The sequence below is a fragment of the Pinus tabuliformis genome, chromosome 7 (genome assembly GCF_031772625.1).
Source record: "Pinus tabuliformis cultivar Carrire ecotype Pingquan chromosome 7, CPIR1, whole genome shotgun sequence".
Lineage (NCBI taxonomy): Eukaryota > Viridiplantae > Streptophyta > Pinopsida > Pinales > Pinaceae > Pinus > Pinus tabuliformis.
Genome location: NC_142293.1, coordinates 103,148,493 through 103,171,785, shown reverse-complemented (window position 1 = coordinate 103,171,785; position 23,293 = coordinate 103,148,493). Strand labels below are relative to the sequence as shown.

General features: G+C 38.9%; 1 protein-coding gene across 1 annotated transcript; it reads right to left on the bottom strand.

The window, feature by feature from the left end:
* Positions 1-15,366: 15,366 nt before the first annotated feature.
* Positions 15,367-20,371, bottom strand: LOC149245480 (disease resistance protein ADR1-like). The gene is made up of 6 exons (XM_089457776.1): positions 19,297-20,371; positions 18,757-19,166; positions 17,992-18,347; positions 17,684-17,895; positions 16,024-17,019; positions 15,367-15,846 (listed from the first exon to the last, which is right to left on the bottom strand). Exons 1-5 carry the CDS (start codon positions 19,955-19,957, stop codon positions 16,181-16,183), a joined length of 2,478 nt encoding a protein of 825 aa, XP_089313902.1. The 5' UTR covers positions 19,958-20,371; the 3' UTR covers positions 15,367-15,846; positions 16,024-16,180.
* Positions 20,372-23,293: the final 2,922 nt, after the last annotated feature.

Sequence of the window (23,293 nt, the reverse complement as noted above, 5' to 3'; positions counted from 1 at the left end):
TTCACATTGATCTTGCTTTGTTTCTTGTATAAGCATGATTTCGGGGTTCTCGCTGTGGATTAGATCCTTGAGGGCAACTAGCTTGGAGGGGTGCCCTAATCCCCTGCTGTTCCAAGATAGTATTTTCATCATGAGATACTAGATATGTGGAGAGGTGCTCGCCTCTCATGGCCTTTATTGCTGTTTTCTTTTTCCAGATGCCCAAGAATAAAGGTCTCTATTGGTGTTTGAGTGCCCAATGCTATGTCTTTTTGTGCGCTTTCGTCCCTTTGTTGTTTAGCTGATTTTCTTCCAGGTCCTTGCTTTTTTGGAACATCACTGGGCGCTCCATGATCCTTTGAGGAGCTCCTGGTAATTCTCGAAGAGGGAGGATCAGGTGGGGGCTGCATGGAGGGGGGAGGAGATTGATGAGGAGGGGGATCAATGGAGGGGATGTCAGGGCCCGATTCAGCCTCAGAAAGGATCGAAAAGGGATTGGAAGAAGGAGGGAGAGGTGGATCGGGTATCAGAGAGGGAGGGGAAGAAGGGCGCTGATTGGAGGTTCCAGGGACATCAGAATCCATAGGAGATTTGTGGGGAGGCGATGATTTTTTCTTTTTAACAGATTCCCAGTGGCCATCTTGCTCATCATTATCTACATTAACAATTTTTGTGCATCTATTTGCAAAGTGTCCGTATTCGTGGCATACCTTGCATTTAAAGGGTATCTGCTCGTAGTCCAATTGCTGGATATGGCTCCAATCATCCACTTTCAGCTTGATCGCCTCCGGCAGTCCTCGGCCTAGGTCGACTTCCACACAGATCCTTGCGCATGCCTGCATGTTGTCTTTGGGTTCACTGCGATCTATGTATTTTCCCACCGCATTTCCTATAGCTTTTACTGAATCATCCCCCCAACAGTGAAGAGGGAGATGAGGCAGTCGTACCCAAACTGGGACATCATTCGGGATATCTAGTTCTGGGTCAAAATCCGGGGTCCATTTGTTGAGGTAGAGGCCCCTGGAGTCCATAAAATATGGTCCGTTCCTGAATATTAGATCTTTGTCCTCCTTTGTCTCGAAATGAAATGTAAAATATCCTCTGCCACAGAATCTGATAGATATTTTACCCTGAATCTTGTCCGACCAGTTTCGTTCAATTCATCTTTGCACTGTTCTGGGCAACGGCCAAAGTCCTGTAAATTGCCCAATTAATCCTTTCTCTGCTAGTGAAAGGGCTTCCATGCGTGGGATAGCAGGTGGCAGTTGAACCTCCTGTAATACATCAAGTTTCTTTACAAACTTTGTTGCTGCTAGTCGGGGTCGCTGCGGGGGGAGAGATTTTACCAGGTTGGAAAAGGCCCGTTGCAGATCCGGATCCCCGCGGGGTGGATCCGGAGGATCCATGCTGAGGCGCGATCGCAGGCAGTTTCAGGCTCTCACAGCAATCTCAGGTTCGCGCAGATCGCTCGCTAATATTATAACTAATCATAACAATTGTGTTTTTACTATGCCCATACTTCCGTAAAATAAAAATAAAAAAACATTAAATTTAAAATACTTCACCTACTTTCTACCAAACACAATTAATTTCATTTATTGTTTTACGGAGAAACTATCGGTCAAAATGAAAACTTCACGCAAGGTTCATGGTGCAGGCCTGTATGCAACTTTAGTTCGAATCGAACAGTGGACTGCCAAGTTTTCAATCAAACGGCTATCGCTCAATCAAACCAAACGAGCTTTACCTTCCGGGAAAAAGTGGTTTTCAAAAAATGCTGTGGACACGCGTCAGCGCAGGTTTTTATCGCGTCCCCTCCGGAGAATACCACTGCTTGGAGAAAAGCGGTGCGATGGAGTCTGGTGGTTTTCCGGAATTTAAATGTTGCACGGTTCAACTGTCGCGGCAGTTGAAATTATAATTTCAACACTCCCCTTTAATTTCAACTGCTGGGTTATCAGTCATACCTAGACATTTCCTCAAAAACTCAAAACTTGTCTGTCCCAATGGCTTGGTCAGAATGTCTGCAACCTGCCCCTGAGTTCTGCAATGTTCTAAGACAATTTCTCCATTGTTTACCAATTCACTGATGTAATAAAGCTTTGTGTCAATGTGTTTCGTTCTCTTATGAAACATCGAATTCTTGGATAATGCAATAGCTAAGCTATTGTCACAAAAAATCACAGTTCATTTTGTTTGCTCTTGGCATAAGCTCCTTAACATCCTTCTCATCCAAACTGCTTGACATGCTGCTGCTGTCGCTGCCACATATTCTGCCTCTGCTGTAGACAATGCTATAATAGGTTGCTTTATAGAAGCCCATGAAATGGCTCTTGAACCCGTGTGAAAAACATAACCAGATGTGATTTTCCAATCATCTACACTTCCAGCGCAATCACTATCAGTGTATCCAATTAAATATGAACATTCTGAAGTAGTATATAAAATCCCAAACCTTTTAGTACCTTTAACATACCTCAGAATCCTTTTTGCTGCCTGCCAATGTGCTTCTTTTGGCCTCTCCATGAATCTGGAAATTAAACTAACAACATACATTATATCCGGCCTCGTTGCAGTCAAATACATGAGGCTACCAACTATGCTCTTGTACAAACTATGATCAAAATACTTGCTGCTGTCCTCTTTGCTGAGTTTTAATCCCATCACTGTAGGAGTGATTATTGCCTTGCTCTCTTGCATATTAAATCTTTCCAACACTTCATTAACATATTTCGCCTGTGAGATAAAAATTCCATTTCCATTTTGTTCTACTTCTATTCCTAAAAAGTATCTTAGCAAACCCATGTCAGTCATTTCAAATTCTTCTTTCATGACTGTTTTGAAATTTTCAATAAGATAAACATCATTGCCTGTGAAAATAACATCATCAACATATAATACAAACAATTAGTAATTTACCATCCTTTTCTTTGATGTAGACGGTGGGTTCTCCCTCACATTTTTCAAATCCATTTTCCAGTAAATAGGAATCTATCCTATTGTACCATGCTCTTGGTGCTTGCTTCAACCCATAAAGAGCTTTCTTCAATCTGGACACTTTGTGCTCTTGGCCTTTCTTTTCATACCCTAGAGGTTGTTCAATGTAGACCTCTTCCTTTAACACTCCATTTAGGAATGTTGACTTCACGTCCAATTGGTAAACTTTCCACTTGTTTTGTGCTGCTATGGACAACACTGCTCTCACGGTTTCCATTCTAGCAACCAGTGCAAAAGTTTCCTCATAGTCTCTCCCGTACTGCTGCTTATATCCTTTGACAACAAGTCTTGCCTTGTGTCTTTCTATTTTGCCTTTAGCATTACTCTTGGTCTTGTAGATCCATTTAACTCCAATGACCTCATTTCCTTTTGGTAGTTCAACCAAATCTCATGTCTTGTTTCTTTCTATGGCATTAATCTCCTCATCCATAGCTTCTATCCATTTCTTATCCTTAATTGCTTCTTCGAAATGAATGGGGTCATCAACATGACAATATAATGCAAACAAAGAATTCATACCTTCATTTGCTGCCTCTTGTTCATAAATATCGCCTAAATTTCTGAACTTCTTACCTCTTTCATTTGGTGTACAAGTACTTGAAGAAGCACTTGAATTTCCTCCTTGTGGTGTGCTTGCTGAAGCACTTTCATTTCTCCTCAAGGGTGTCCCTTGCTGTCCTTGTGTTGGTGCCGTTGTTTGGGGATGTATTTCAGCCATCTCCTCATCATGTTCATCATGTGACAAAGAGCTTTTAACATTCACTATTTTCTCTATGTTTCCATCCCAAGCTTCCTCCTCAATGAACTGAACATCTCTACTCACAATGAGCTTCTTGGTGGATGGGTTATACAACCTGTATGCTTTGGATTCCTCACTGTATCCAATGAAAATACATTTCTCCCCTTTGCTGTCCAACTTCTTCCTTAACTGATCTGGAATGTGTGCATAAGCCACACATCCAAAAATTTTCATGTGGGTGACTCCTTGCTTTCTCCCACTCCATGCTTCTTCCGGCACTATGTTCATCACTGCTTTTGTAGGGCATCTATTCAAAATGTACGCTGCACAATGTACCACTTCAGCCCAATAATGATTTGGCAAATGCTTTGCTTTTAACATACTCCTCGCCATGTCCATAATTGTCCTATTCTTCCTTTCAGCAACTCCATTTTGCTGCGGGGTGTACTTAGCTGTAAACTGCTTATGAATTCCATTTTCTCTACAAAAATGTAGAAATTCCTTGGAGATATACTCACCTCCTCTATCAGTTCTCAGAACTTTGATATGCAACCCGCTTTGGTTTTCTACAAGCGCTTTGAAATTGCAAAATTTTTCAAACACTTCACTTTTGTTCTTCAGGAAATAAACCCAAGTTTTTCTTGTAAAATCATCAATGAATGTTAATATGTAGTGGTTGCCTGCAAGTGATGGAGTTTGCATTGGTCCACATAAATCTGAGTGGACAATTTCTAAGGGTGCTTTTGCCCTTATGTTTTTCCCTGATGGAAAATTTTCTCTGTGTTGTTTCCCCAAAATGCAACCTTCACAAAGGCTGTCAGGTTTCTCTATCAATGGTAATCCTCTTACCATTCCTTTTCTACTCAACAAGTTAAGACCTCCAAAGTTGAGATGTCCAAATCTCAAGTGCCACAACCAATTTTCATCCTTTGGTTCGCTTTGGAAAGCCTCTTGAGTCACTGTTGCAAGTACTTCTTTATTTTTCAAATCTGCCTTCATTCTGAGAGGGAACATCTTGTTCCTTGTCATCTTCACTTCAGCAATACATTGTTTGTTGGGTGCTCTATCCATGATGGTGCATACATCATTCACAAAGAAAACATTGTGACCCTTTTGAACAAGTTGTCCAATACTTAAGAGGTTGCATTTCATTCTAGGAACATAATAAACATCTGCTATGGTTTTCTTTTCACCTTTCTTTGTTAAAACATTCACTTCTCATTTTCCCATAACAGAAACTTTATTATCAGTCCCTAGTGTGACTTGTGACTTCACATTCTGATCTAACATGAAAAACAGGGCTATGTTTTCTGTCATATGGTTGCTGCAACCGGAGTCTAAAAGCCATATATCTTCACTCTTTTCTTCACCCATATTACAAACTATAAACAAATTATTTTGGCTGATATTTTCTCTAGTGAGATTTGCATTAGTTCTATTGCTCATATCATGCTACTTCTTCCTACATTCATTTTCATAATGCCCATATTTTTTACAATAATAACATTGGACATTGGATTTTTCATACCTTTATCCTTGAGCATGATTTTGTCCACTTTGTTGGCTGTTGCCTTGGCCTTGGTTCTGATTTGGATTGTTGCCTCTTCCTTGATCATTTGCTGGACTGTTTCTTCCACCTTTGTTTTGGCTTCTGCCTCTTCCTCTCTTGTTTCCTCTACCTTGACCTCTTCCTCTTCCAAAGGACATCTGGGTCTTGAAGGCATGCTCTAGAAATGAGTTTTCATTTCTACTCAATCTCTGCTCATGTGTTATCAGTGATGCATGTGGTTCATCAACTGTGAAGTTTGTGAGATCCTTTGTCTTTTCTATGGTGGTGACAATCACATTGAACTTTGAGGGTAGGACCCTCAACAGTTTCTCCACAATCCTTCTTTCTTAAAGAATCTCTCCATGAGATCTTATCTGTGTGACTAGACCAATCACATGTGTGAAGAATGAGTCAATGTTATCTGACTCCTTCATATATAAATTCTCAAAATATCTCCTCAGCAACTGTAGTTTTGTTGTTTTCACTTTCTCCATGCCTTGATAGGCTATCTTGAGAGCTTGCCATGCTTCTTTGAATGTCTTGGTTGCTGCTATCCTTGGAAACACACTCTCATGCACTGCTTGATACAAAAATACGAGGGCTTTTGAGTCCTTCTTCTTATAGCTCTTCAACAGATCTTTCTCTGCCTGAGTTAAGTTATTAAACTCATCTTCATCTGCTGGTTTTTCAAATCCATCCTTAAAAAATTTCCATAAATCTTGTGAGGCAAGCAAAGTCTTCATGGTTATTTCCCAATAGTCATAGTTTTTCCCATTAAACTGTGGGAGTTGAGTATTAAAGATACCCATGCTAGTGCTGGTGCTGGAGCTAGCCATTCTTGCACTTTTCAAATACTTGACTTGTATTTAAAAACACTGATTGTCTTCAACAGCAACACAAAAAACTGACTTAAGAATTACCTTGGATTTTTGACTGAGTCTTCACTCTGCTGGAGAAGCTGTTGCAGCAAAGAACCCTTCTTTCAGCTTCTTTGACACCTTCAAAGAGCCTGGACAAGCTCTGATACCACTGTTGGGAATTTTCTGCTAAATTCCAAAACAAATTAACTGAACTGAACTGAACAGAAAAATGATGCTCTGTTTTGCCACAGGATCTTAGCATAGGGAAGCAAAAATTGTTTGCTGAGCAGACAGAGTTTCTTACACCCACAAAACAAACTTTGTATTCATTAATAAAACAACCTATTACAAAAGGATCTTCCTCTTAATAGAGGGATTCACCAAGAACTTTCAGTTCCTTACAAAAATTACTCTGTCTTCTCCTGAACATACTCTGTTTCTGCTTGCAAAATATTACACTGCTGTGTGTAAAATTACATATATTTATACTGTTGCATATTCCATTACAAACATATTCAACAAAAATTACATTCACTGCACTGCTCGTTATTAATTGGTACATCAATTTCCCGGGGTCGTAAATTTGGCATACGATCTCCATTTGACGCGTACGATAGCTTGTTAGAAAGATTTATCCGAGTACTACCACTTTGGGAGGCAACATCCGTCCATGGACCCTTGTTGCCCCAGATTTCCCAAAAAACGTCGTTTAGGGCCTCAAAACTGCTCCAGAAGTTCAGGACCCGAAAAACTACTAAAAATAGTAAACTGCTACAATTTAGGAAATTGAAAAAGCTGAAAGAGACAGTTGTGGGGCTCCAAATGGGATAGGTGGTTGGCCACCAACATCCACCTAGATCATTTCTCCCCCCTTAGGAAGCAATGGTCCCCATTGTGTTGAGTTTCTCCCTGAGATGAGGAAGCTTCTGCTGAGCTGGGTCTCTGGTGAGTTGTTCTGCAATCTCTGATGTGTCCAGAAATGGTGGGAAGCATGGTTGACGATGATCCACATTGAACACTCGGTGCAAGCCAAGGAATGGAGGAATGTTGTGCTTCGAAGCATTGCTGACCATAACCTTGGTACTGATGTAAGGACAATGTTGGAGTGGTCTGAGTTTCTAATGGGTCCTGGTAAGGCATTCTCTCTGCAGATGTAACCAAAATTTGTCGCCCACCTGAAACTTGTGTGGTACCCCTATGGGTGAGGAGAAGTTGTTCTTGTGTTCTGTCATGACCGTATCCCTTTGCTACTACTGCTGCGTGGAGGAACCCTTTGCAGGGGTCATGGATGTAGCAACGATCTTCCCCTTACTTTGGGAGTGAACCAGACAGATGAATTTCCTAGTCTGGGAAATGAGCTTGCTGCCTTTCTTAGTAGTGATCAAAGAGGTGGCAGTAGGTGGGGCTACCTCTGGTATCCTGTATAATGAATTAGTCAAAGAAATAATGACAGCACGAGGCCTTGACTCATACACAACATGTTGCCTCCACAAGTATGGTTGGTCTAATAATACATCACAAACATCCAGAGGTGTAACATCACACAATACCTCGTCCGTGAAGGGCTTGATGCTGTAGGGAAGGCGGCACTGCTGGCGAACTTTGAGATCTCGTCCTTCATGAAGCCACCCGATACTGTACGGCTGTGGGTGTGGTGTAGTCGGTAGGCCCAACCGCTTCACGACCTCTGCTGAAATAAAGTTCTTTTGCCTGTCACTGTTGACAATGAATTGCAGTGGCAAACCCTTCACCCACATCTGTGAGTGGAAAAGACGCTCCCCCTCCTCTGGGTCTTCGGGCTCATTCTTCTGGATCTTAGAAATGGCAACAGTGGCACTGGGATCCGCATCAATGATCTGCTTCCCTTTGCCATTCCCTTTGTCAGGTTCTGGCTCAGGGTCGGAACATGCATCTGATTCGGAAGCCTTCAACTCGGCCACCAGCAACTGCTTAGTCCGACACTCACTTGTGTTATGAGTGGGACTCTTGTGGAACTCACACCACTTTCCTGTGTCCTTCTTCAGCTTCGTGGTGTTGTTCTTTTCTTGCGGCTTCGAGGGGTTGTCTTGGGTCACCCAGCCTTAGCGTTGTCCTTTGGGCCTCGGATTTTCAGATCCAAAGTCTCACTTCTTCTGTTTGAACTTTTGCTCGATTTTGACAGCATATCGGTATGCTGTGCCGAGTGAGGAGATGTTCAAGAACTCCATCTCTTCCTGGATGTATCTGTGTAGGAAGTTGCGGTATTTGAGTACCAGATGCAGCTCAGAATCTTTGATACCCAATTGTGTGCGAAGGATATGAAAAATGTTTGTGAACTCCGGCACATCTTGGTCTCGTCCCTGCCGCAGTGTGGTCCATTTGATGTATTTGTCCTCATAGCTTTTGACAGGGTAGTATTGCTCCTTGATGGCATCCCGGAAGTCATTCTAAATGGGTGCGGCTGAAAACAGTGAGCCTGTACTTTCATCCTTCTGCTCGTAGTAGGTTTCCCACCAGTCCTTGACGTGGGGGGTTGCTTAAAGAAGAGCAAAAACAATATTTTCCCGACTCGAAAATTCATGAACAGAAAAATACCCTTCTAGCAGATTTAACCATTTATCTACCGCATCTGCGTCTATTTTACCCTCAAAGATGGGGATTTCAAAATTCACTTGTACCTTAAACGGTGTGGCGTTTCCAGAGTAGCTGCTGGAAGTCTATGCGTCGCTTCTGGGTAGCCACTGAAGGATCTGGGCAAAGCTGTCCATCATCGTGTTCCTTTGTCGCTCGAGGGCTTCTTCGAGCAAGATTTTGATAGGATCTCCTGCTCCCTCGTCTTTCTTCTCATTCGCCATGGGAGTTCGTCGGGGTTTGCGAGGCTGGTCTTGCAAAGGTTCGACCAGTTCAAGCCCTAACTCCTTATATCCCGACCTCGTTGGGGACATGCAAAGAAAAACAGAGAAAAAGCAGACCATTCTGATACCACTGATCCGGACTTAAATAGGAACGCAACAAACTACAAAGATAACTATATACATAAAGATGCAGCGGAAATAATACTTCATTTCATTAATGGAAAATACTGAAATATGCTTACGACCAGAAATGGAAATAAACCAGCTAGGGTGATGGTAGCTTATCTCTGAGAAGATATGTGGTGGCTACATGCCTCTGAATTGTTCTAAAAACTGTGTTACAATGAGGCTCGAAGGCCTATTTATTGTTGAGAAACAATGGAAAACCCTTCACATCCCAAAACCTAACCCTAGAAGATGAAACGCCAAATTGTGGGCCCCGTTTGGGTAAATTGGTACATCAATTTCCCGGGGTCATAATTTTGGCATACGATCTCTGTTTGACGCGTACGATAGCTCGTTAGAAAGATCTATCTGAGTACTACCACTTTGGGAGGCAACATGGGTTATTGATTTCCCAAAAAACGTCGTTTAGGGCCTCAAAACGGCTCCGGAAGTTCAGGACCCGAAAAAATACTAAAAATAGTAAACTGCTACAATTTAGGAAATTGAAAAAGCTGAAAGAGACAGTTGTGGGGCTCCAAATGGGATAGGTGGGTGGCCACCAACATCCACCTGAATCATTTCTGCAGCAACTCCTGAATCTGCCTCTTGATTTCATCATTCTACAGAACGGAGCACCGATAGATTGGTCCATTGGGCAGCGACGCACCTGGGGTCAGATCGATGGAGTGCTTGACCTGATAGTGCAGAGGAACCCCTGCGAGGGAGGTGAATATGTCCTCGTACTCCTCCACGACCTTGTCCATCTATAGTTGTCGTGCGGAGGGGCCTTGTCTGGAGGTCGTGGCCGCTGTCTTCTTCTTTCTTTGAGGGCATATCATCAGAAAAACAAATTTCCCGGTTTTGGAAATGAGTTTACTGTAGTGTTTTGCAGTAACCAAAGAGATGGTGGTAGGCGGTGCTACCTCTGGTATCCTGTACAACTTATTTCCCAAAGTAACAATAACATCACGAGGCCTTGACTCATATACAGCATGCCGCTTGCCACTTCCACAAGTATGGTTGGCCTAATAATACATCGCAAACATCAAGGGGAGCAACGTCACACACTACCTCATCCGTGAAGGGCTTGATGTTGTATGGAAGGTGACAGTGCTGGCTCACGCGAAGATCCCATCCTTGGTGGAGCCACCCGATGGTGCACAGTTGTGGATGTGTTGTGGTCGGTAAGCCCAGCCGCTTCATGACCTCTGCTGAAATGAGGTTCTTTTGGCTCCCACTGTCGACAATGAACTGTAGCGGGGAGCCATTTACCCACATCTAGGAGTGGAAGAGGCGCTCCTCCTCCTCTGGATCTTCATGGTGGCAACGGTGGCGTTGCACTCTGCATTGATAATCTGCTTCCCTTTGTCATTACCCTTATGGGGTTCTGACTCAAAGTCTAAAGATGCATCTGATTCCGAAGACTTTAGCTCAGCCACTAGTGACTACTTGGCCCGACACTCAGTTGTGTTGTTCATGGATTTCTTATGGAACTCACACCACTTTCCTATGTCCTACTTCAGCTTCACAGTGTTGTTCTTTGCTTGCGGCTTTGGCAGGTTGTCCTGGGCCACCCTGCCTTGGTTTTTTCCCATGATCAGCTGTTTGGGGGCACCTTTTCCTTGCTTAGGATTTGTAGATCCAAAGTCTCGCTTCTTCCATTTAAAATTCTTCTCGATCTTGAGAGTGTATTGGTACGTCATGCTGAGCGAGGAGATGTCCAGGAACTCCATCTCGTCCTGGATGTACTTGTGTAGGCAGTCGTGGTATTTGAGTACCAAATACAATTCAGAATCCTTGATACCCAACTTCGTGCAAAGGGTATGAAAAATATTGGTAAACTCTGGCACGTCTTGGTCCCTTCCCTGTCGCAACGTGGTCCACTTTATATATTTATCCTCATAGCTTCTGACAAGGTAGTATTGCTCCTTGATGGAATTCTGGAATGAATTCCAAATGGGTGCGGCTAAAAACAGTGAGGTCGTACTTTCATCCTTCTACTCGCAGTAGGTTTCCCACTAGCCCTTGACGTGGGGGGCAGCTTTGGGAAGAGCGAAAGTAATCTTTTTCCGGCCGGAAAAATCATGAACAGAAAAATACCTTTCTAATAGATTTAACCTTTTATCTACAACGTTTGCATCTATCTGACCCTCAAATATGGGAATGTCAGAGTTAACTTGTACCTTAAAGGGTGTGGCACTTCTAGAGTTGCTGCTAGAAGTAGATGTGTCGCTGGGTAGCCACTTAAGGATTTGGACAAAGTTGTTCATCATAGTGTTCCGTTGTCGCTCGAGGGCCTCTTCGAGCAAGATTTTGATAGGATCTACTGCCCTCTCATCTTTCTTTTCATCCGCCATGGGAGGCCATCGGATTTTCAAGGCTAGTCTTTCAAAAGTTCGACCAATTCAAGCCCTAACTCTTTATATCCCGACTTCGTTGGAGACATGCAAAGAAAAACAGAGAAAGAGCAGACCGCTATGATACCACTGATCCGGATTTAAACAGGAATGCAAAAAATTACATAGATAACCATAAATACAGAGATACAACAGAAATAATACTTCATTTCGTTAATGTAAAACACTGAAATATGCTTACAAACAGAAATGGGAATAAACTAACTCGGGTGATGGTAGCTTATCTCTGAGGAGAGATGTGGTGGCTACATGCCTTTCAACTATCTTACAATGAGGCTCAAAGGCCTATTTATTTTTTAGAAACAATGGAAAAACCCTAAACATCCAAAACCCTAACCCTAGGAGATGAAGCGCCAAACTATGGGCCCCATTTTGGGTAAATTGGTACATCAACTTCCCGGGGTCGTAATTTTGGCTTACAATCTTCGTTTGATGCGCACAATACCTCGTTAGAAAGATCTATCCGAGGACTACAACTTTGGGATGAATAATATCAATCAATTGACCCATGTTGCTCCCAGTTTTCCCAAAAAAACGTCGTTTAAGGCCTCAAAACGGCTCCGAAAGTTCAAGACCCGAAAAACTGACAAAAATAGTAAATTGTACTACAAATAAGGAAACTGAAAGAAACAATGGTGGGGGTCCAAGTGGAATTGGCGGGTGGCACCAATATCCATCTGGATCATCAGTGGGTCATGATTATTGTCAATATGAATGTATGAACAGGTTTTTGACATGTTGTAGTTGCAGAAGTGATTTGACTTTATGGATCCCATTTGAAATATTGTGAAAAGTAGTCCACATCAGTTTGAAAAAGGAGGTGGTGCCTCCACCAAGGTTGGTGCCTCAATCGAGTTTAAGTCTATTGCAAGTCGATGCTTGCATATCATCAAGGTTGGTGCCTCAATCAGTTGTAGCTATTGCATGTCGACACTTGCACATTTTGAGGGATGGCGTCTGCAGATTTATTTTGGGGGTGGGTGCCTACAACTCTATGTAATCAAAACTGAGGAAGATAAAATGAATTTTTGGTTTTCTCTCGTAAGGGTTTCAATGTACATTTAGTGTTCTCTTATGATGGTGTGACGATATTCTTTAATGATGCATGTTTATGGTTACAATTTTGATTGATTAGTAAATTGTTTAAATTGAAGAAAAATTGTCGTTACCCTAATTCACCCACCTCTTGGTGTAGTTCTTAGTCTAACAATTCAAGTCTCAACCAAATTATTAGGCAACACATAATAAGTAATCATTTCCAACAATATCATAATATAACTGAATTTTATAATTTTCCTAGATTTACCATGGTGGTGCAACTTTATCCTTATTACATGACTTGTAATGAAGCAAGTCATAGAAAAAAAAAAGATTTTTTCCCGCTGATTTGGTTAGAGGTATATAGAAATAATGAAAATCTTAGGAAAATTAGAGAGAATTTATGTATTAAGCCAAAATCACAATTGATGACGAAAAAGCCTTTAATTGGTCCAGCTAGCTTTTTTTTGAACTGGAATGTTCATTATTTACATACGCCAGACTTTAAGAAATTATCTGGCTTAGTATTACCACATTGGCACCTCAGTTATTTTTTATTTTTCTTAGTCATTTTCTATTTGAGAAAGTATGGTATTACATACAAGATAAACAATTTAATTAACTACTCACATAATCAGAAGAAAGAACCTAACATGATTAAAACCCTCTCGAGAAAAACTATCCACAACCCCAGCTAATGTATGTATTAATTATGTGTTTATTTGTATTTCCTAAATAACTTTCTATTATAAGAATATTAACAAAAATATGTAAATAATTTCATGTTTACTAATTTATCTAGATTAAATAAAATTGCGATTCAACTATTACATTTCAAAAACAATTTTACATTTAATAATAAAAATTATAGAGCCACAATCTCAAATGAATTCCCTAATTCTAAATAGTCTAATAATAAAAATTATAGAGCCACAATCTCAAATGAATTCCCTAATTCTAAATAGTCTAATTTTAATTGATAACCAGCAACAATGAGAACCCCTTGCTACAGAGTGAGGCTCGTTGCACTTGACTACTTGTGAAAAAATGAAGGGATCTCAGAAGAAGAGTGAAGGAAAGAAGCTAACAAGGACAGAAGAAAGGCTGGAGATGTCAAGCAACGGACAAAACAAAGAGGGATATGCTACAGAGAAGAACTCCGTCGAAGGGATCTCAGAAGAAGAGTGAATGAGCGAAGCTAACAAAGACAGAAGAAAGGCTGGAGAAGTCAAGCACACCCAAGTCAAAATTAATTATTGTTTTATCTATTCCTTGAGTCATTGTATGCATGGCTGACATTAAGATCAGCAGGGGTTTCTCTTCAGTATAGGAAGAAGTTTCTCTTTAGTATGGGAAGAAATTCATTGTTATTTTTAGGGCAATGACATGTTGAACATTAATGTAGAAAGTTTGTTTCATGGTTGTATATATTTTAGATTAGAGTTGGTACTTAATGTAGAAAGTTTGTTTCATGGTTGTATATATTTTAGATTAGAGTTGGTACTTATTTTTTAGGAAATGGTTTTTATCTCCTCTGAGATAGATATTTTTGATTTAATGATTAATGAAATAAAGCCTACTATTTGGGGCATTCTCCAAATATAACTTGAGCTGTCTCCGAATGTAGCTTAGCGGCGAGTTACAGAATGTATGTTTCATTCCAATTTTGTCTTTCCATTTTTTAACACAGTGATTTCTTATATCTTCTAAAAATTTTGTCTTTCCATATTTTTTAACACTCAGTGATTTCTTATATCTTCTAAAGTTCAAATCAAATGGAATGTTGCTGCTGTAAATATGAAATTCTCCCATTTGTATGCAAGAATATTTAATTGCGTGTGCCTCCAGGCTCCCATTATTAGCTATGTGCTCTGTTCGAGTTCAGATTTGGTGGCCCTGTTGGCTGTTGTATTGGTGGATTGGTGCATATTATTACGGGGATGCATTAGCTTCAGTAATTTCAATCTTAAGCGGAAAATGATTTTAGCTCCTATTTGACTCGCCCAACTTGATAGCGGTGCAAACAGCGTTTTCATATTTTATTTCCAGTGAAGCGGATGTAAGATTTTGCAATTTGGTCCCCCTTTGGTGTCATCCCTTTTATAGATATATTTGACCAATTATACTGAATTGTTTAATTGGCTTCGACTTCAATGATCAGAATTTTGCCTCGACAGAAACGCCCGAGTTCCCACTGTGACTTGGAAGGTCTTCACCAACAGCTCTTTCACTTAAGCAAAATCGCAACAGTCATTCCTGATTCTCCCACCGAGTTTTCATTTTGCTCTTTAAGTTGAAGTCGAACTGCTACTAAGTTTTGCCAATGGATGGTGTCAATCCCTGTGGATCTCTTTATCTACTAAAGAGTACAGTTTTTTAAAATTTTAAATATGTTCAGATTTTTATAATCCTTGTATGGAATAAGGACTTCACATAGCAAAACATGTTTATTACTGTCATAAAAATAACAAAGGATTCTTGTATGGAAGAGAATTGGCCATTTATATTTCACATTCATGGACTTCACTTCAGGATTCTTGATAGATGGATCTTTTTACAATAGGAGATAATTTACAAAAAAAAATCCTTGTAAGAGAAGTCACTATTTACATGTACACATTCATGGACTTCACTTCAGGATTCTTGATAGATGGATCTTTTTACAATAGGAGATAATTTACAAAAAAAGAATCCTTGTAAGAGAAGTCACTATTTACATTTACACTGATAGACTTCACTTCAAAATGCTTTTGATAGAGACAGATATATATACAAAAAAGTCATTACATGCGATATATGTACAAAAGATCCTCAAAGGGAATAAGGATAAAAGAAGTATCCATCTACATTGGATATGTGAAAGATAAATGTGTTTGTCTAGAGATTTAGTTGCAGAAGCGAGATCATCATCTTAGTCTGCTCAACTGGAACTTGGAGACTTTTCAATACCTGTAATCTTTCCCATTTTAGCTTAGGTCTGCGTGAGTAATTCTCGTCTTTCTTAATGATTCCTCCTGGTTCACTCTGGTCCACACATATAGTCCAGCACATCAAAAAAAAACACAACACTTATGATATTTCCAAAGGTCTAAATGTTGCCATGAGGACTAGATTGGCTTTCAAACTGTGGATAACTGTGCAAAGGCAACTAGTTAGTTGGAATGATGTACTCCATGCATGCATAGTTTTTGGAAGAAATGGGACATGACTGCAAAGTCGTTTTATCCTGTCCATCAGGAATCTCTCCACCATAAAAGCACGTGATAAGCTGAAAAGTTTGTTCACAAAAAATTGTCAGTTTGAAGCTTTAACTAAGAACAAAAAAATGTTATGACATTGATTTAAAAATAAAAAATCTGAGAAACATTAAAGAAAATAAAAAAATATGTATGTGTGCGTATGCGTTTCATTGAGGGGAAAATAAAAGCTTCTCTTGATCTCTTACCAGTTTATGATTTAAATCTTTGCTCTGTAGGTAGGCTGTCTTCTTGATCTCTAGCAGCGTATGACTCAATCCCTTGCTGTCTTTGCTGACTTGGTAGGGATGTCTTCTTGATCTCTTGCCAGCGCATGAGTCAATCCCTTGCTGTCTAGGAAGGATATCAAGCATCCAGCCAATCCAGGCTAAAGTGTGAGTCTACGATTTCAACTCTAAGCTCCGGGATGGCAGAGCTCTTGACACGCATCCATTGCTGTCCAATCTTCTCATCACAGATAACATGCTTTAGACATCTCAGCCCTGCAACTGATTTAGGCAGCTTCCTCAAACGAGAACATTCTCTCATGTCAAGCTCTTCGAGTTTCTTTAGTTGTCCTATTTCCTCCGGAAGTTCTTTTAGGCACTCGCATAGTGAAATGTCTAGATATTCGAGCTTTCCAAGTTTTCCAATAGATGCCGGAAGCTCTTTCAGACCTAGACATGCAGATACCCTTAACAGTCTTAAAGAGCTGAGCTTCCCCAAGTCATCAGGCAACTTTTGTAGAAGATGACAGCTAGTGATAGACCACTTCTCAACTGAAGACGTGTCACATATGCCAGGAGGCAGCTCCTCTAAATCACAGCAGTGGTCTAAGTTAAAATCTAGCATTATGGGAAGCTTTAGGATCGACTGGGAGCTGTTGAACCTGGACATATTTCCAAGCCCTTCACATAAGCTCAAAGATAGCTTCTCTAAGTTCTGCAAGACATTACTGTGCTCTCGAAGGTGGGTCACATTCAACTTCTCCAAGTGAATAGTCTTAAGCTGATCAAGTGAAGATAAGGCTGGTAGACAGTTCACCGAGGCTCTCTTTGACCCATAATTAATTATTACGAGGACTTTCAGTTTTCTCATAGAACCCAAAAATGATGGAAGAAAGTATTTGCTTGCAGAAAAGAGTAAAATCAAAGCCTCTGCTTGAGGAAAATTCATCTCACACCACTGATCGTCTTCCATTGCACCTACATAGGTAAACCACATATGCAAAATAATGTTAGAACATTATGGGTTACTAAACACACTATGAAATCACTACATATGTTTTCTAAGATCTTTTGATATCAATGGCCAACACCTAGATATCGTTTCATATCTTTTCATGCAGATGATAGATCACATGTTGATAACCTATATGGTGTAGGGTAAAATTCACATGTGACATGCACAGACAATCTTGAGAATTGACTCAATAATGTAAATGAACGAAGATGGTGAATGTTCCATAAAAATAAATAGTTTTTCTCTGAAGTTGATTGCTTAGCACTCCTATGTAGCAAAATTGAGCGTTTTGTCTATGAGAAACTTAGAGAAGAACGTATGCGGTGTACATTATTAATTAGCTCATATCTAAATTTGGGTATATATAGAATTTATGATTTTAAAGGTAAAAATAATTAGCATAATTTTTTGAAGAATTTGGTGAGTGGAGAGTGCAGTTTAAGAGAAAATGCTTAAAATAGCTATTTGGTGATAAAGAGCCCTATAAGATTTTCTCTGGCAAGGTGTACTGGTTTCTAGGACAGGTCCATGACAGTCTGTCTACATTAGTTGAACTTCTTTGTTAGCATGAAACACAAGGACCAGAAAACAGACGCAGAAATTCCTCATACAATTCTTTTGACCCACCTGTGTGAATGGAAACAATTTGAGCATCAAAAGCTTGATCCTTGAGCAGCTCCCATTTTCCTGGCAATCTGTCCTCCTTTTTAGGCATAAGCAACCTTTTCCTACGAAGTATACTGCCTCCGGATGCCAAATATAGGGCCAAGTCTCGCATTACGTCATGCTGAGAAAAGTACAGCTCAGAGGCACTGCCATAATTGATTGCTTGGCTTCCACTGCATCCAATTACCAAGACAACAGAACGTGTGAGACAGAGAAAGCCAATATCAAAAGAGTTTGAGCACATAACAAATAGAAAAGAAGGCACTTACCTGAGATTGCTTGTTAAATTCAATAGATTCCTGCTTGCAAGTTCTAATAAGATGACAAACGCATCATGCCACTCCATCTTCCGCACATAAACCCAAATATCTAGCAATGCATCCACTGAGATTTTTCTATCCTCTGGAAATGACCCCAAGTCTAAGAAGCACTCCCGTGCTTCCTCATCCAGGACATCAACACTGGCTTCCAAGCATCTAAGAAGCCCTTCTTTGTGATAATCTGTTATTGATTTTTCATGTAAAAGCTTGTTCTTGGCACTCTCCCACGCCGGATGAGGCTGCCCATGCAAAGAGCTTCCAATCACCTTCAGAGCAAGTGGCAGACCTTTACATTCCGCTTGCACCTGTGACTCATATTCAACAACACTAAGTGAAATTTCTATAGGTGGAAAACCAACCAAACACACACACACACAAATTGTTGTCGAAAGCATGAATATCCTGTCCAATAAGCTTGAAGTCCATTCACAGGTTTTGGTTTGAATGCTTATGAACATATATATACAATTGAGGATATGGCCCCAGAATCTCTTTTGATGGCTCATTGATACCATTGTTAACAATAAAGAAAGTATTACTGTGGAATTATGTGGAACTGTGAGGATATCATGATAATGCCACTGTAGTAATTGCTCGTAAATGAGTAATCAGGGACAATTAGAGAAACAGTGTGTCGAAACCACTAAATTCTACCAAACATAGAACGATAATATATTGCATATAAATAGCATTCCATTACTGTAAGAGACATACCTGCTTGACTAGCTGCTCGTCTGCATTAATTGGCATTGTTTTCTGTCCGAAAGCCCAAAAACAGAAAAGGGGCAGAGCATCGTCATCATCCAGCAGTGGCAAATCATAAAGCCTGGTAGAGGTTGTTGTGCGCACGATAGAACGATCTCGGGTAGTCACAAGAGTCTTATAACCTTCACCTTTAAATAACAATTTTTCCAAAATTGCCTTTGACCAGACATCATCCAACACCACAAGAGTTCGCTTCGCTTGCGTCAGCAGCTGCTGCTGCAGCTGTCTATGTGCATCCTCAACATTCTGAAAATCAGGTCTCTTCCTCCGAACAATCTTCTCCCACATAGTCTCTAAAATTTCCTTCAGGTTTGGGGATTGTGAGACCGTGATAAAAATGATATTATTTTGAAAAGCACCTGCCATACATAAAGAACAATTGCTTAGGATGAAAATTGCATAATCTGAACAGAAATAAATTTATGAAGTGCAAAATACTGTCTTTCAAGAGATAAAAAATGGTATGAATAAAATAGAAACCCTAATTACCTTTAATTTCGTTATCATTGCAGAGGGACAATGCCATAGTTGTTTTGCCAGCACCCCCAATACCTTGCACTCCAACCAGGGACACCTCCCTCTGGAGCAGAATCCTCTTCAAATTATCAATATTTTTCTCCAACCCCACAACAAAATCAGACTTGCCCGAGCCTTTCCAATCAGAAGTAGAAGATTCATCGAAAGCTCCATCAAAGATACCATCTGGACCGATTTGTTGTAGCATCATGGCATTCTCATCCGCATCATTGGTGAGCTTGGGAACGATTGTTTCATTCACGTTTCTCTCATCCACTGCCTCCAACTCGTAGAGATGGCGAAGATTCTTGAACTCTGATATGATATTATTCAACTCAAGAGATAGTTGGATAGGCAGCTCGTACCGAACGAAGTCACGGATCTCCGTCTCTAGCTGGTGAATTTTAGAAGCATATCTGAGATTCTGGAACCTATTAAGAGGGCTGGTTTTCCCACACATCTTCACCAATTGAACGCCTCTATTGAGAATACTCAATGACTTCTCATAGATATGACTTTGCTTATTTTGGGGCTTTTCTATACTCATTGAACAGAGCTGCCTAACGGTTTGAAAAGTGCCTGCGAATAGTGCACATATTGTAACGCATGACTCCTTGCAATTGAGAGCATTCATCCTGTAAAGAATGTGATATCCTCCAATGGAGGAAGGGAAGGGAAGCGTTATTAAGCAAAGAGAACAACTTCTAGGGTTTCTCCTTCAATATACAGGTCTCTGAAGTATATAGTGTTTCTCCTTCAGTATACAGGTATCTAAGGTATATAGATATTTAGTAATCTAGCCTTCAGGCTAGTTGTAATCTAATTTTCTCCTATGGAAAATATCTAGGTGTAACCTAGCTTTCTCGCAAGAATACCTAATTGTTCTGAGCTTCGATATCTACTTTCTCTTCTTTTAAAGTTCATAAACGTTGGCACTTCTGCTATTTATAGATGATTTGCAGTCTGGGAGGATGGATACCAAACGAATTTCTGCGTTCTTTCAATGACGGTGCGTGGCAGCAGCGTGGCGTACACGGTCCGACAGTATGAGTTTCGCCGGACCAACACATCGTGGTAAACAATGACTTTGTTTCTAGCTTTGTTGTTTCCTGCGGTTGGGGAACACGTGTTGGTCATCGCGTTGGACCGCGATTGGAAGCCGGCAGTTTAACGATGAATTTGCTCCTTTCCCGACTGTTTCGTGGACTCGCGTAAGAGCGTGTCGGCACATGAAATGGTCAGCGGTTGAACGGTCGCGGTTAACAATGAATTTGTTCCTTTCCCGGCTGCATCTGCAGTGGTTCCCGCTGGTTTCTTGTCAGCTTCTGAGTGTGTGGGTATCAATGGTCATGAACCTTCCATTGTAGTTTTCTTTGAATAATACTTATCCATTTTTTAAGTGTCAGTAAGAAAGACAAACACTTTCCATGACAGATGCCGGATATTTTTCTTTAGATAATCATAATACTTATTCAGTCTTTATATTTTAACTATGAGAAGAGACAGACACTTTCCATGACAGATATTTTTCTTTGAATATCCCTTTAAAGATTCCGTAACAAATAACAGATATTTTTATTTGAATAATACTTATCCATTTTTTTTCAAGGGTGTGAAGAGAGCAAGACACTTTGGATAGCAAATAAGATAAATAAAATATTTTGATATTTGGATAAAAATAATATAAATAAAATATTTTGATTTTTTTTGTTTTTATGTATTATTTATGATATTTTTATATATTGAGAAAATTAATTATAATTTAGTTATTAAATTAGTAGTGGAGATAATCATTTTTTGGATTATTTATTAATGTAAGTTAACTTATTATTGTTATTTAAAAAAAATCATGCCCCTTAAAATTATCTGGCTATGCAAGATGTTTCAACTTTTATGATTCATAATGTTACCACATAATATTTCTGGTAAATCACAAAAAAATTAAAATATGATTTCTCAGAAACTTTCTCTCATTTTATATATATATAAAACTTTAAAAATATATATAATATATATAAATTTAAAGAAAATTAATTAACTAAAGAATATGGAAATAGAAAAGAATTCGCTAGTTTAGTCACACTATTTTTTGCCTTGAAAATCATGAAAATTCCGGTAATATTTTGATAAATTCCAACAGGGATTTTTGTAAATCTAGGTTACACTTGTTAAACTTTGGGATTTTGGGTGCCCAAGAAGTTTTTGATGGTGCCAAATCCATTTCCACTTTCAAAAACACGATTTAAACACTCCTACAAGATTTGTTGAATTCTTTTACTCAAATTCCAACGAAAAGTGGTGGTCCAGACAATTCCTCCACCTCAATAGACTTGTCCATTTCAGTATACTTTTTTATAGATAAAGTTACTTAGCAATTATGATTGCGTTAAGTAATAACCATTTTTACATTGTTTTGAGTTTACACATTATTAGGTTTGAGTTCATATATTAATATTAATTTATCTTTGAAAAAGTTTTGTCAATTTTTTTAAAAGGAAACTTAAATATTAAAAATTATCATAAATATTGAGAAAATATGGAAAAGAGGTTTTCAGACTTAAAAAAAATAAAAATAAAAAATAATAATTTAAAATGGTAAATGAAGATTTAGTGGAGTGAAAAAACTAAAAACTATTATATAAATATTTCCATAATGTGTTGTATTTTTCCAATAAAAATAATTTTTTAAATGAATAAGTATAGAGAAACATAAATTGAGAAGTTGTAAATGAGGATTTATCTAATTATTTTAGTTCATTGTGTAAAAAAAATGTTAGACTTGTTATACATATTTATTTAGAATTTAAAAAATAATTTTTTAATCATATATAATTATTGAAAATTATTTTTAAAATGTTATTTCAAATATTATTGTTATTTTGACAAATTGTTTTTAAAATGGAATTAGTTCAACATATTATAGAGGAAAGAATTATAAAATTTGAAACAAAACTAATTCTCTTAAAGAGTTTCACAAATTCTATTAAAAAAATTGGAAAGATACTTTTAGTTTCTCTAACTTAATCTTTATAAAATAAAGCCAAATTATATACTTTATTCTTTGTTATATATATAAGCAAAATATCATATTTAATCTTTTACAAATCCAAAATATTAATTTTGATTAGAATTGGACTTAGGTAGATTAAAAATATTTAATACCCAAATATGCAAGTAAATGATTGAGTTTATGCTTCATTAGGTAACAATCATACTATATTGAATAATCCTAAAATTCATGTTAACGGTAATTTCTCCTACAGTTATAAAATACTTTACACCAATAGGCCTTCCCAGGGTTGTCATAGACAATGGGGTTCCCAATCTATCTATCTCACTCTAATGCACATGCAAAGAAAGAATAAGTAAGAAGGAGAATTATAGTGCACCTTCTATTAAGAGGCGAATGTTCGGTGTAACCAACTAGAGAGGTTCTTGGAGATCCTTGTTCCTAATCTCCCTACATCAATTCCCTACACACAAACATCATAAAATCCATCTTCCTATAACACCCATTAGCATTAGCATGAAAAACCAACATCAAATACATGAAAGAATAAGAAGAAATGATTTGTTAGGGGAAAAAATAAATCATTTATATTATACCAAGGTGTTACAACCATTACTTCTCTGCAATCTTTGATCTGTGTTCTCCCTCTCACCACAACTCACTATCATGGCACTCAATGTATGTGGCTTATCGCAAGGAAGCCCACAAGTCAATATTCCAGCAACACTTCGTTACAATAAACTTTTCTCCTTTGCTCGATCAATGCAATTGCTTTTATAGATAGTTTGGAGGAGTAATCACATTGAACCTAGACACTTTTTTGACCGTGTATGATATGGTCCTTTCATCCTTATCCTCAAAAAGTGATCAATTTTGACCTTATTTGCACTTATCGATTAGCACTGACGCTTAAATTATCTTTTGTAGTGTAACTGGAGAGTTGATAAGCTCTTCAACTCT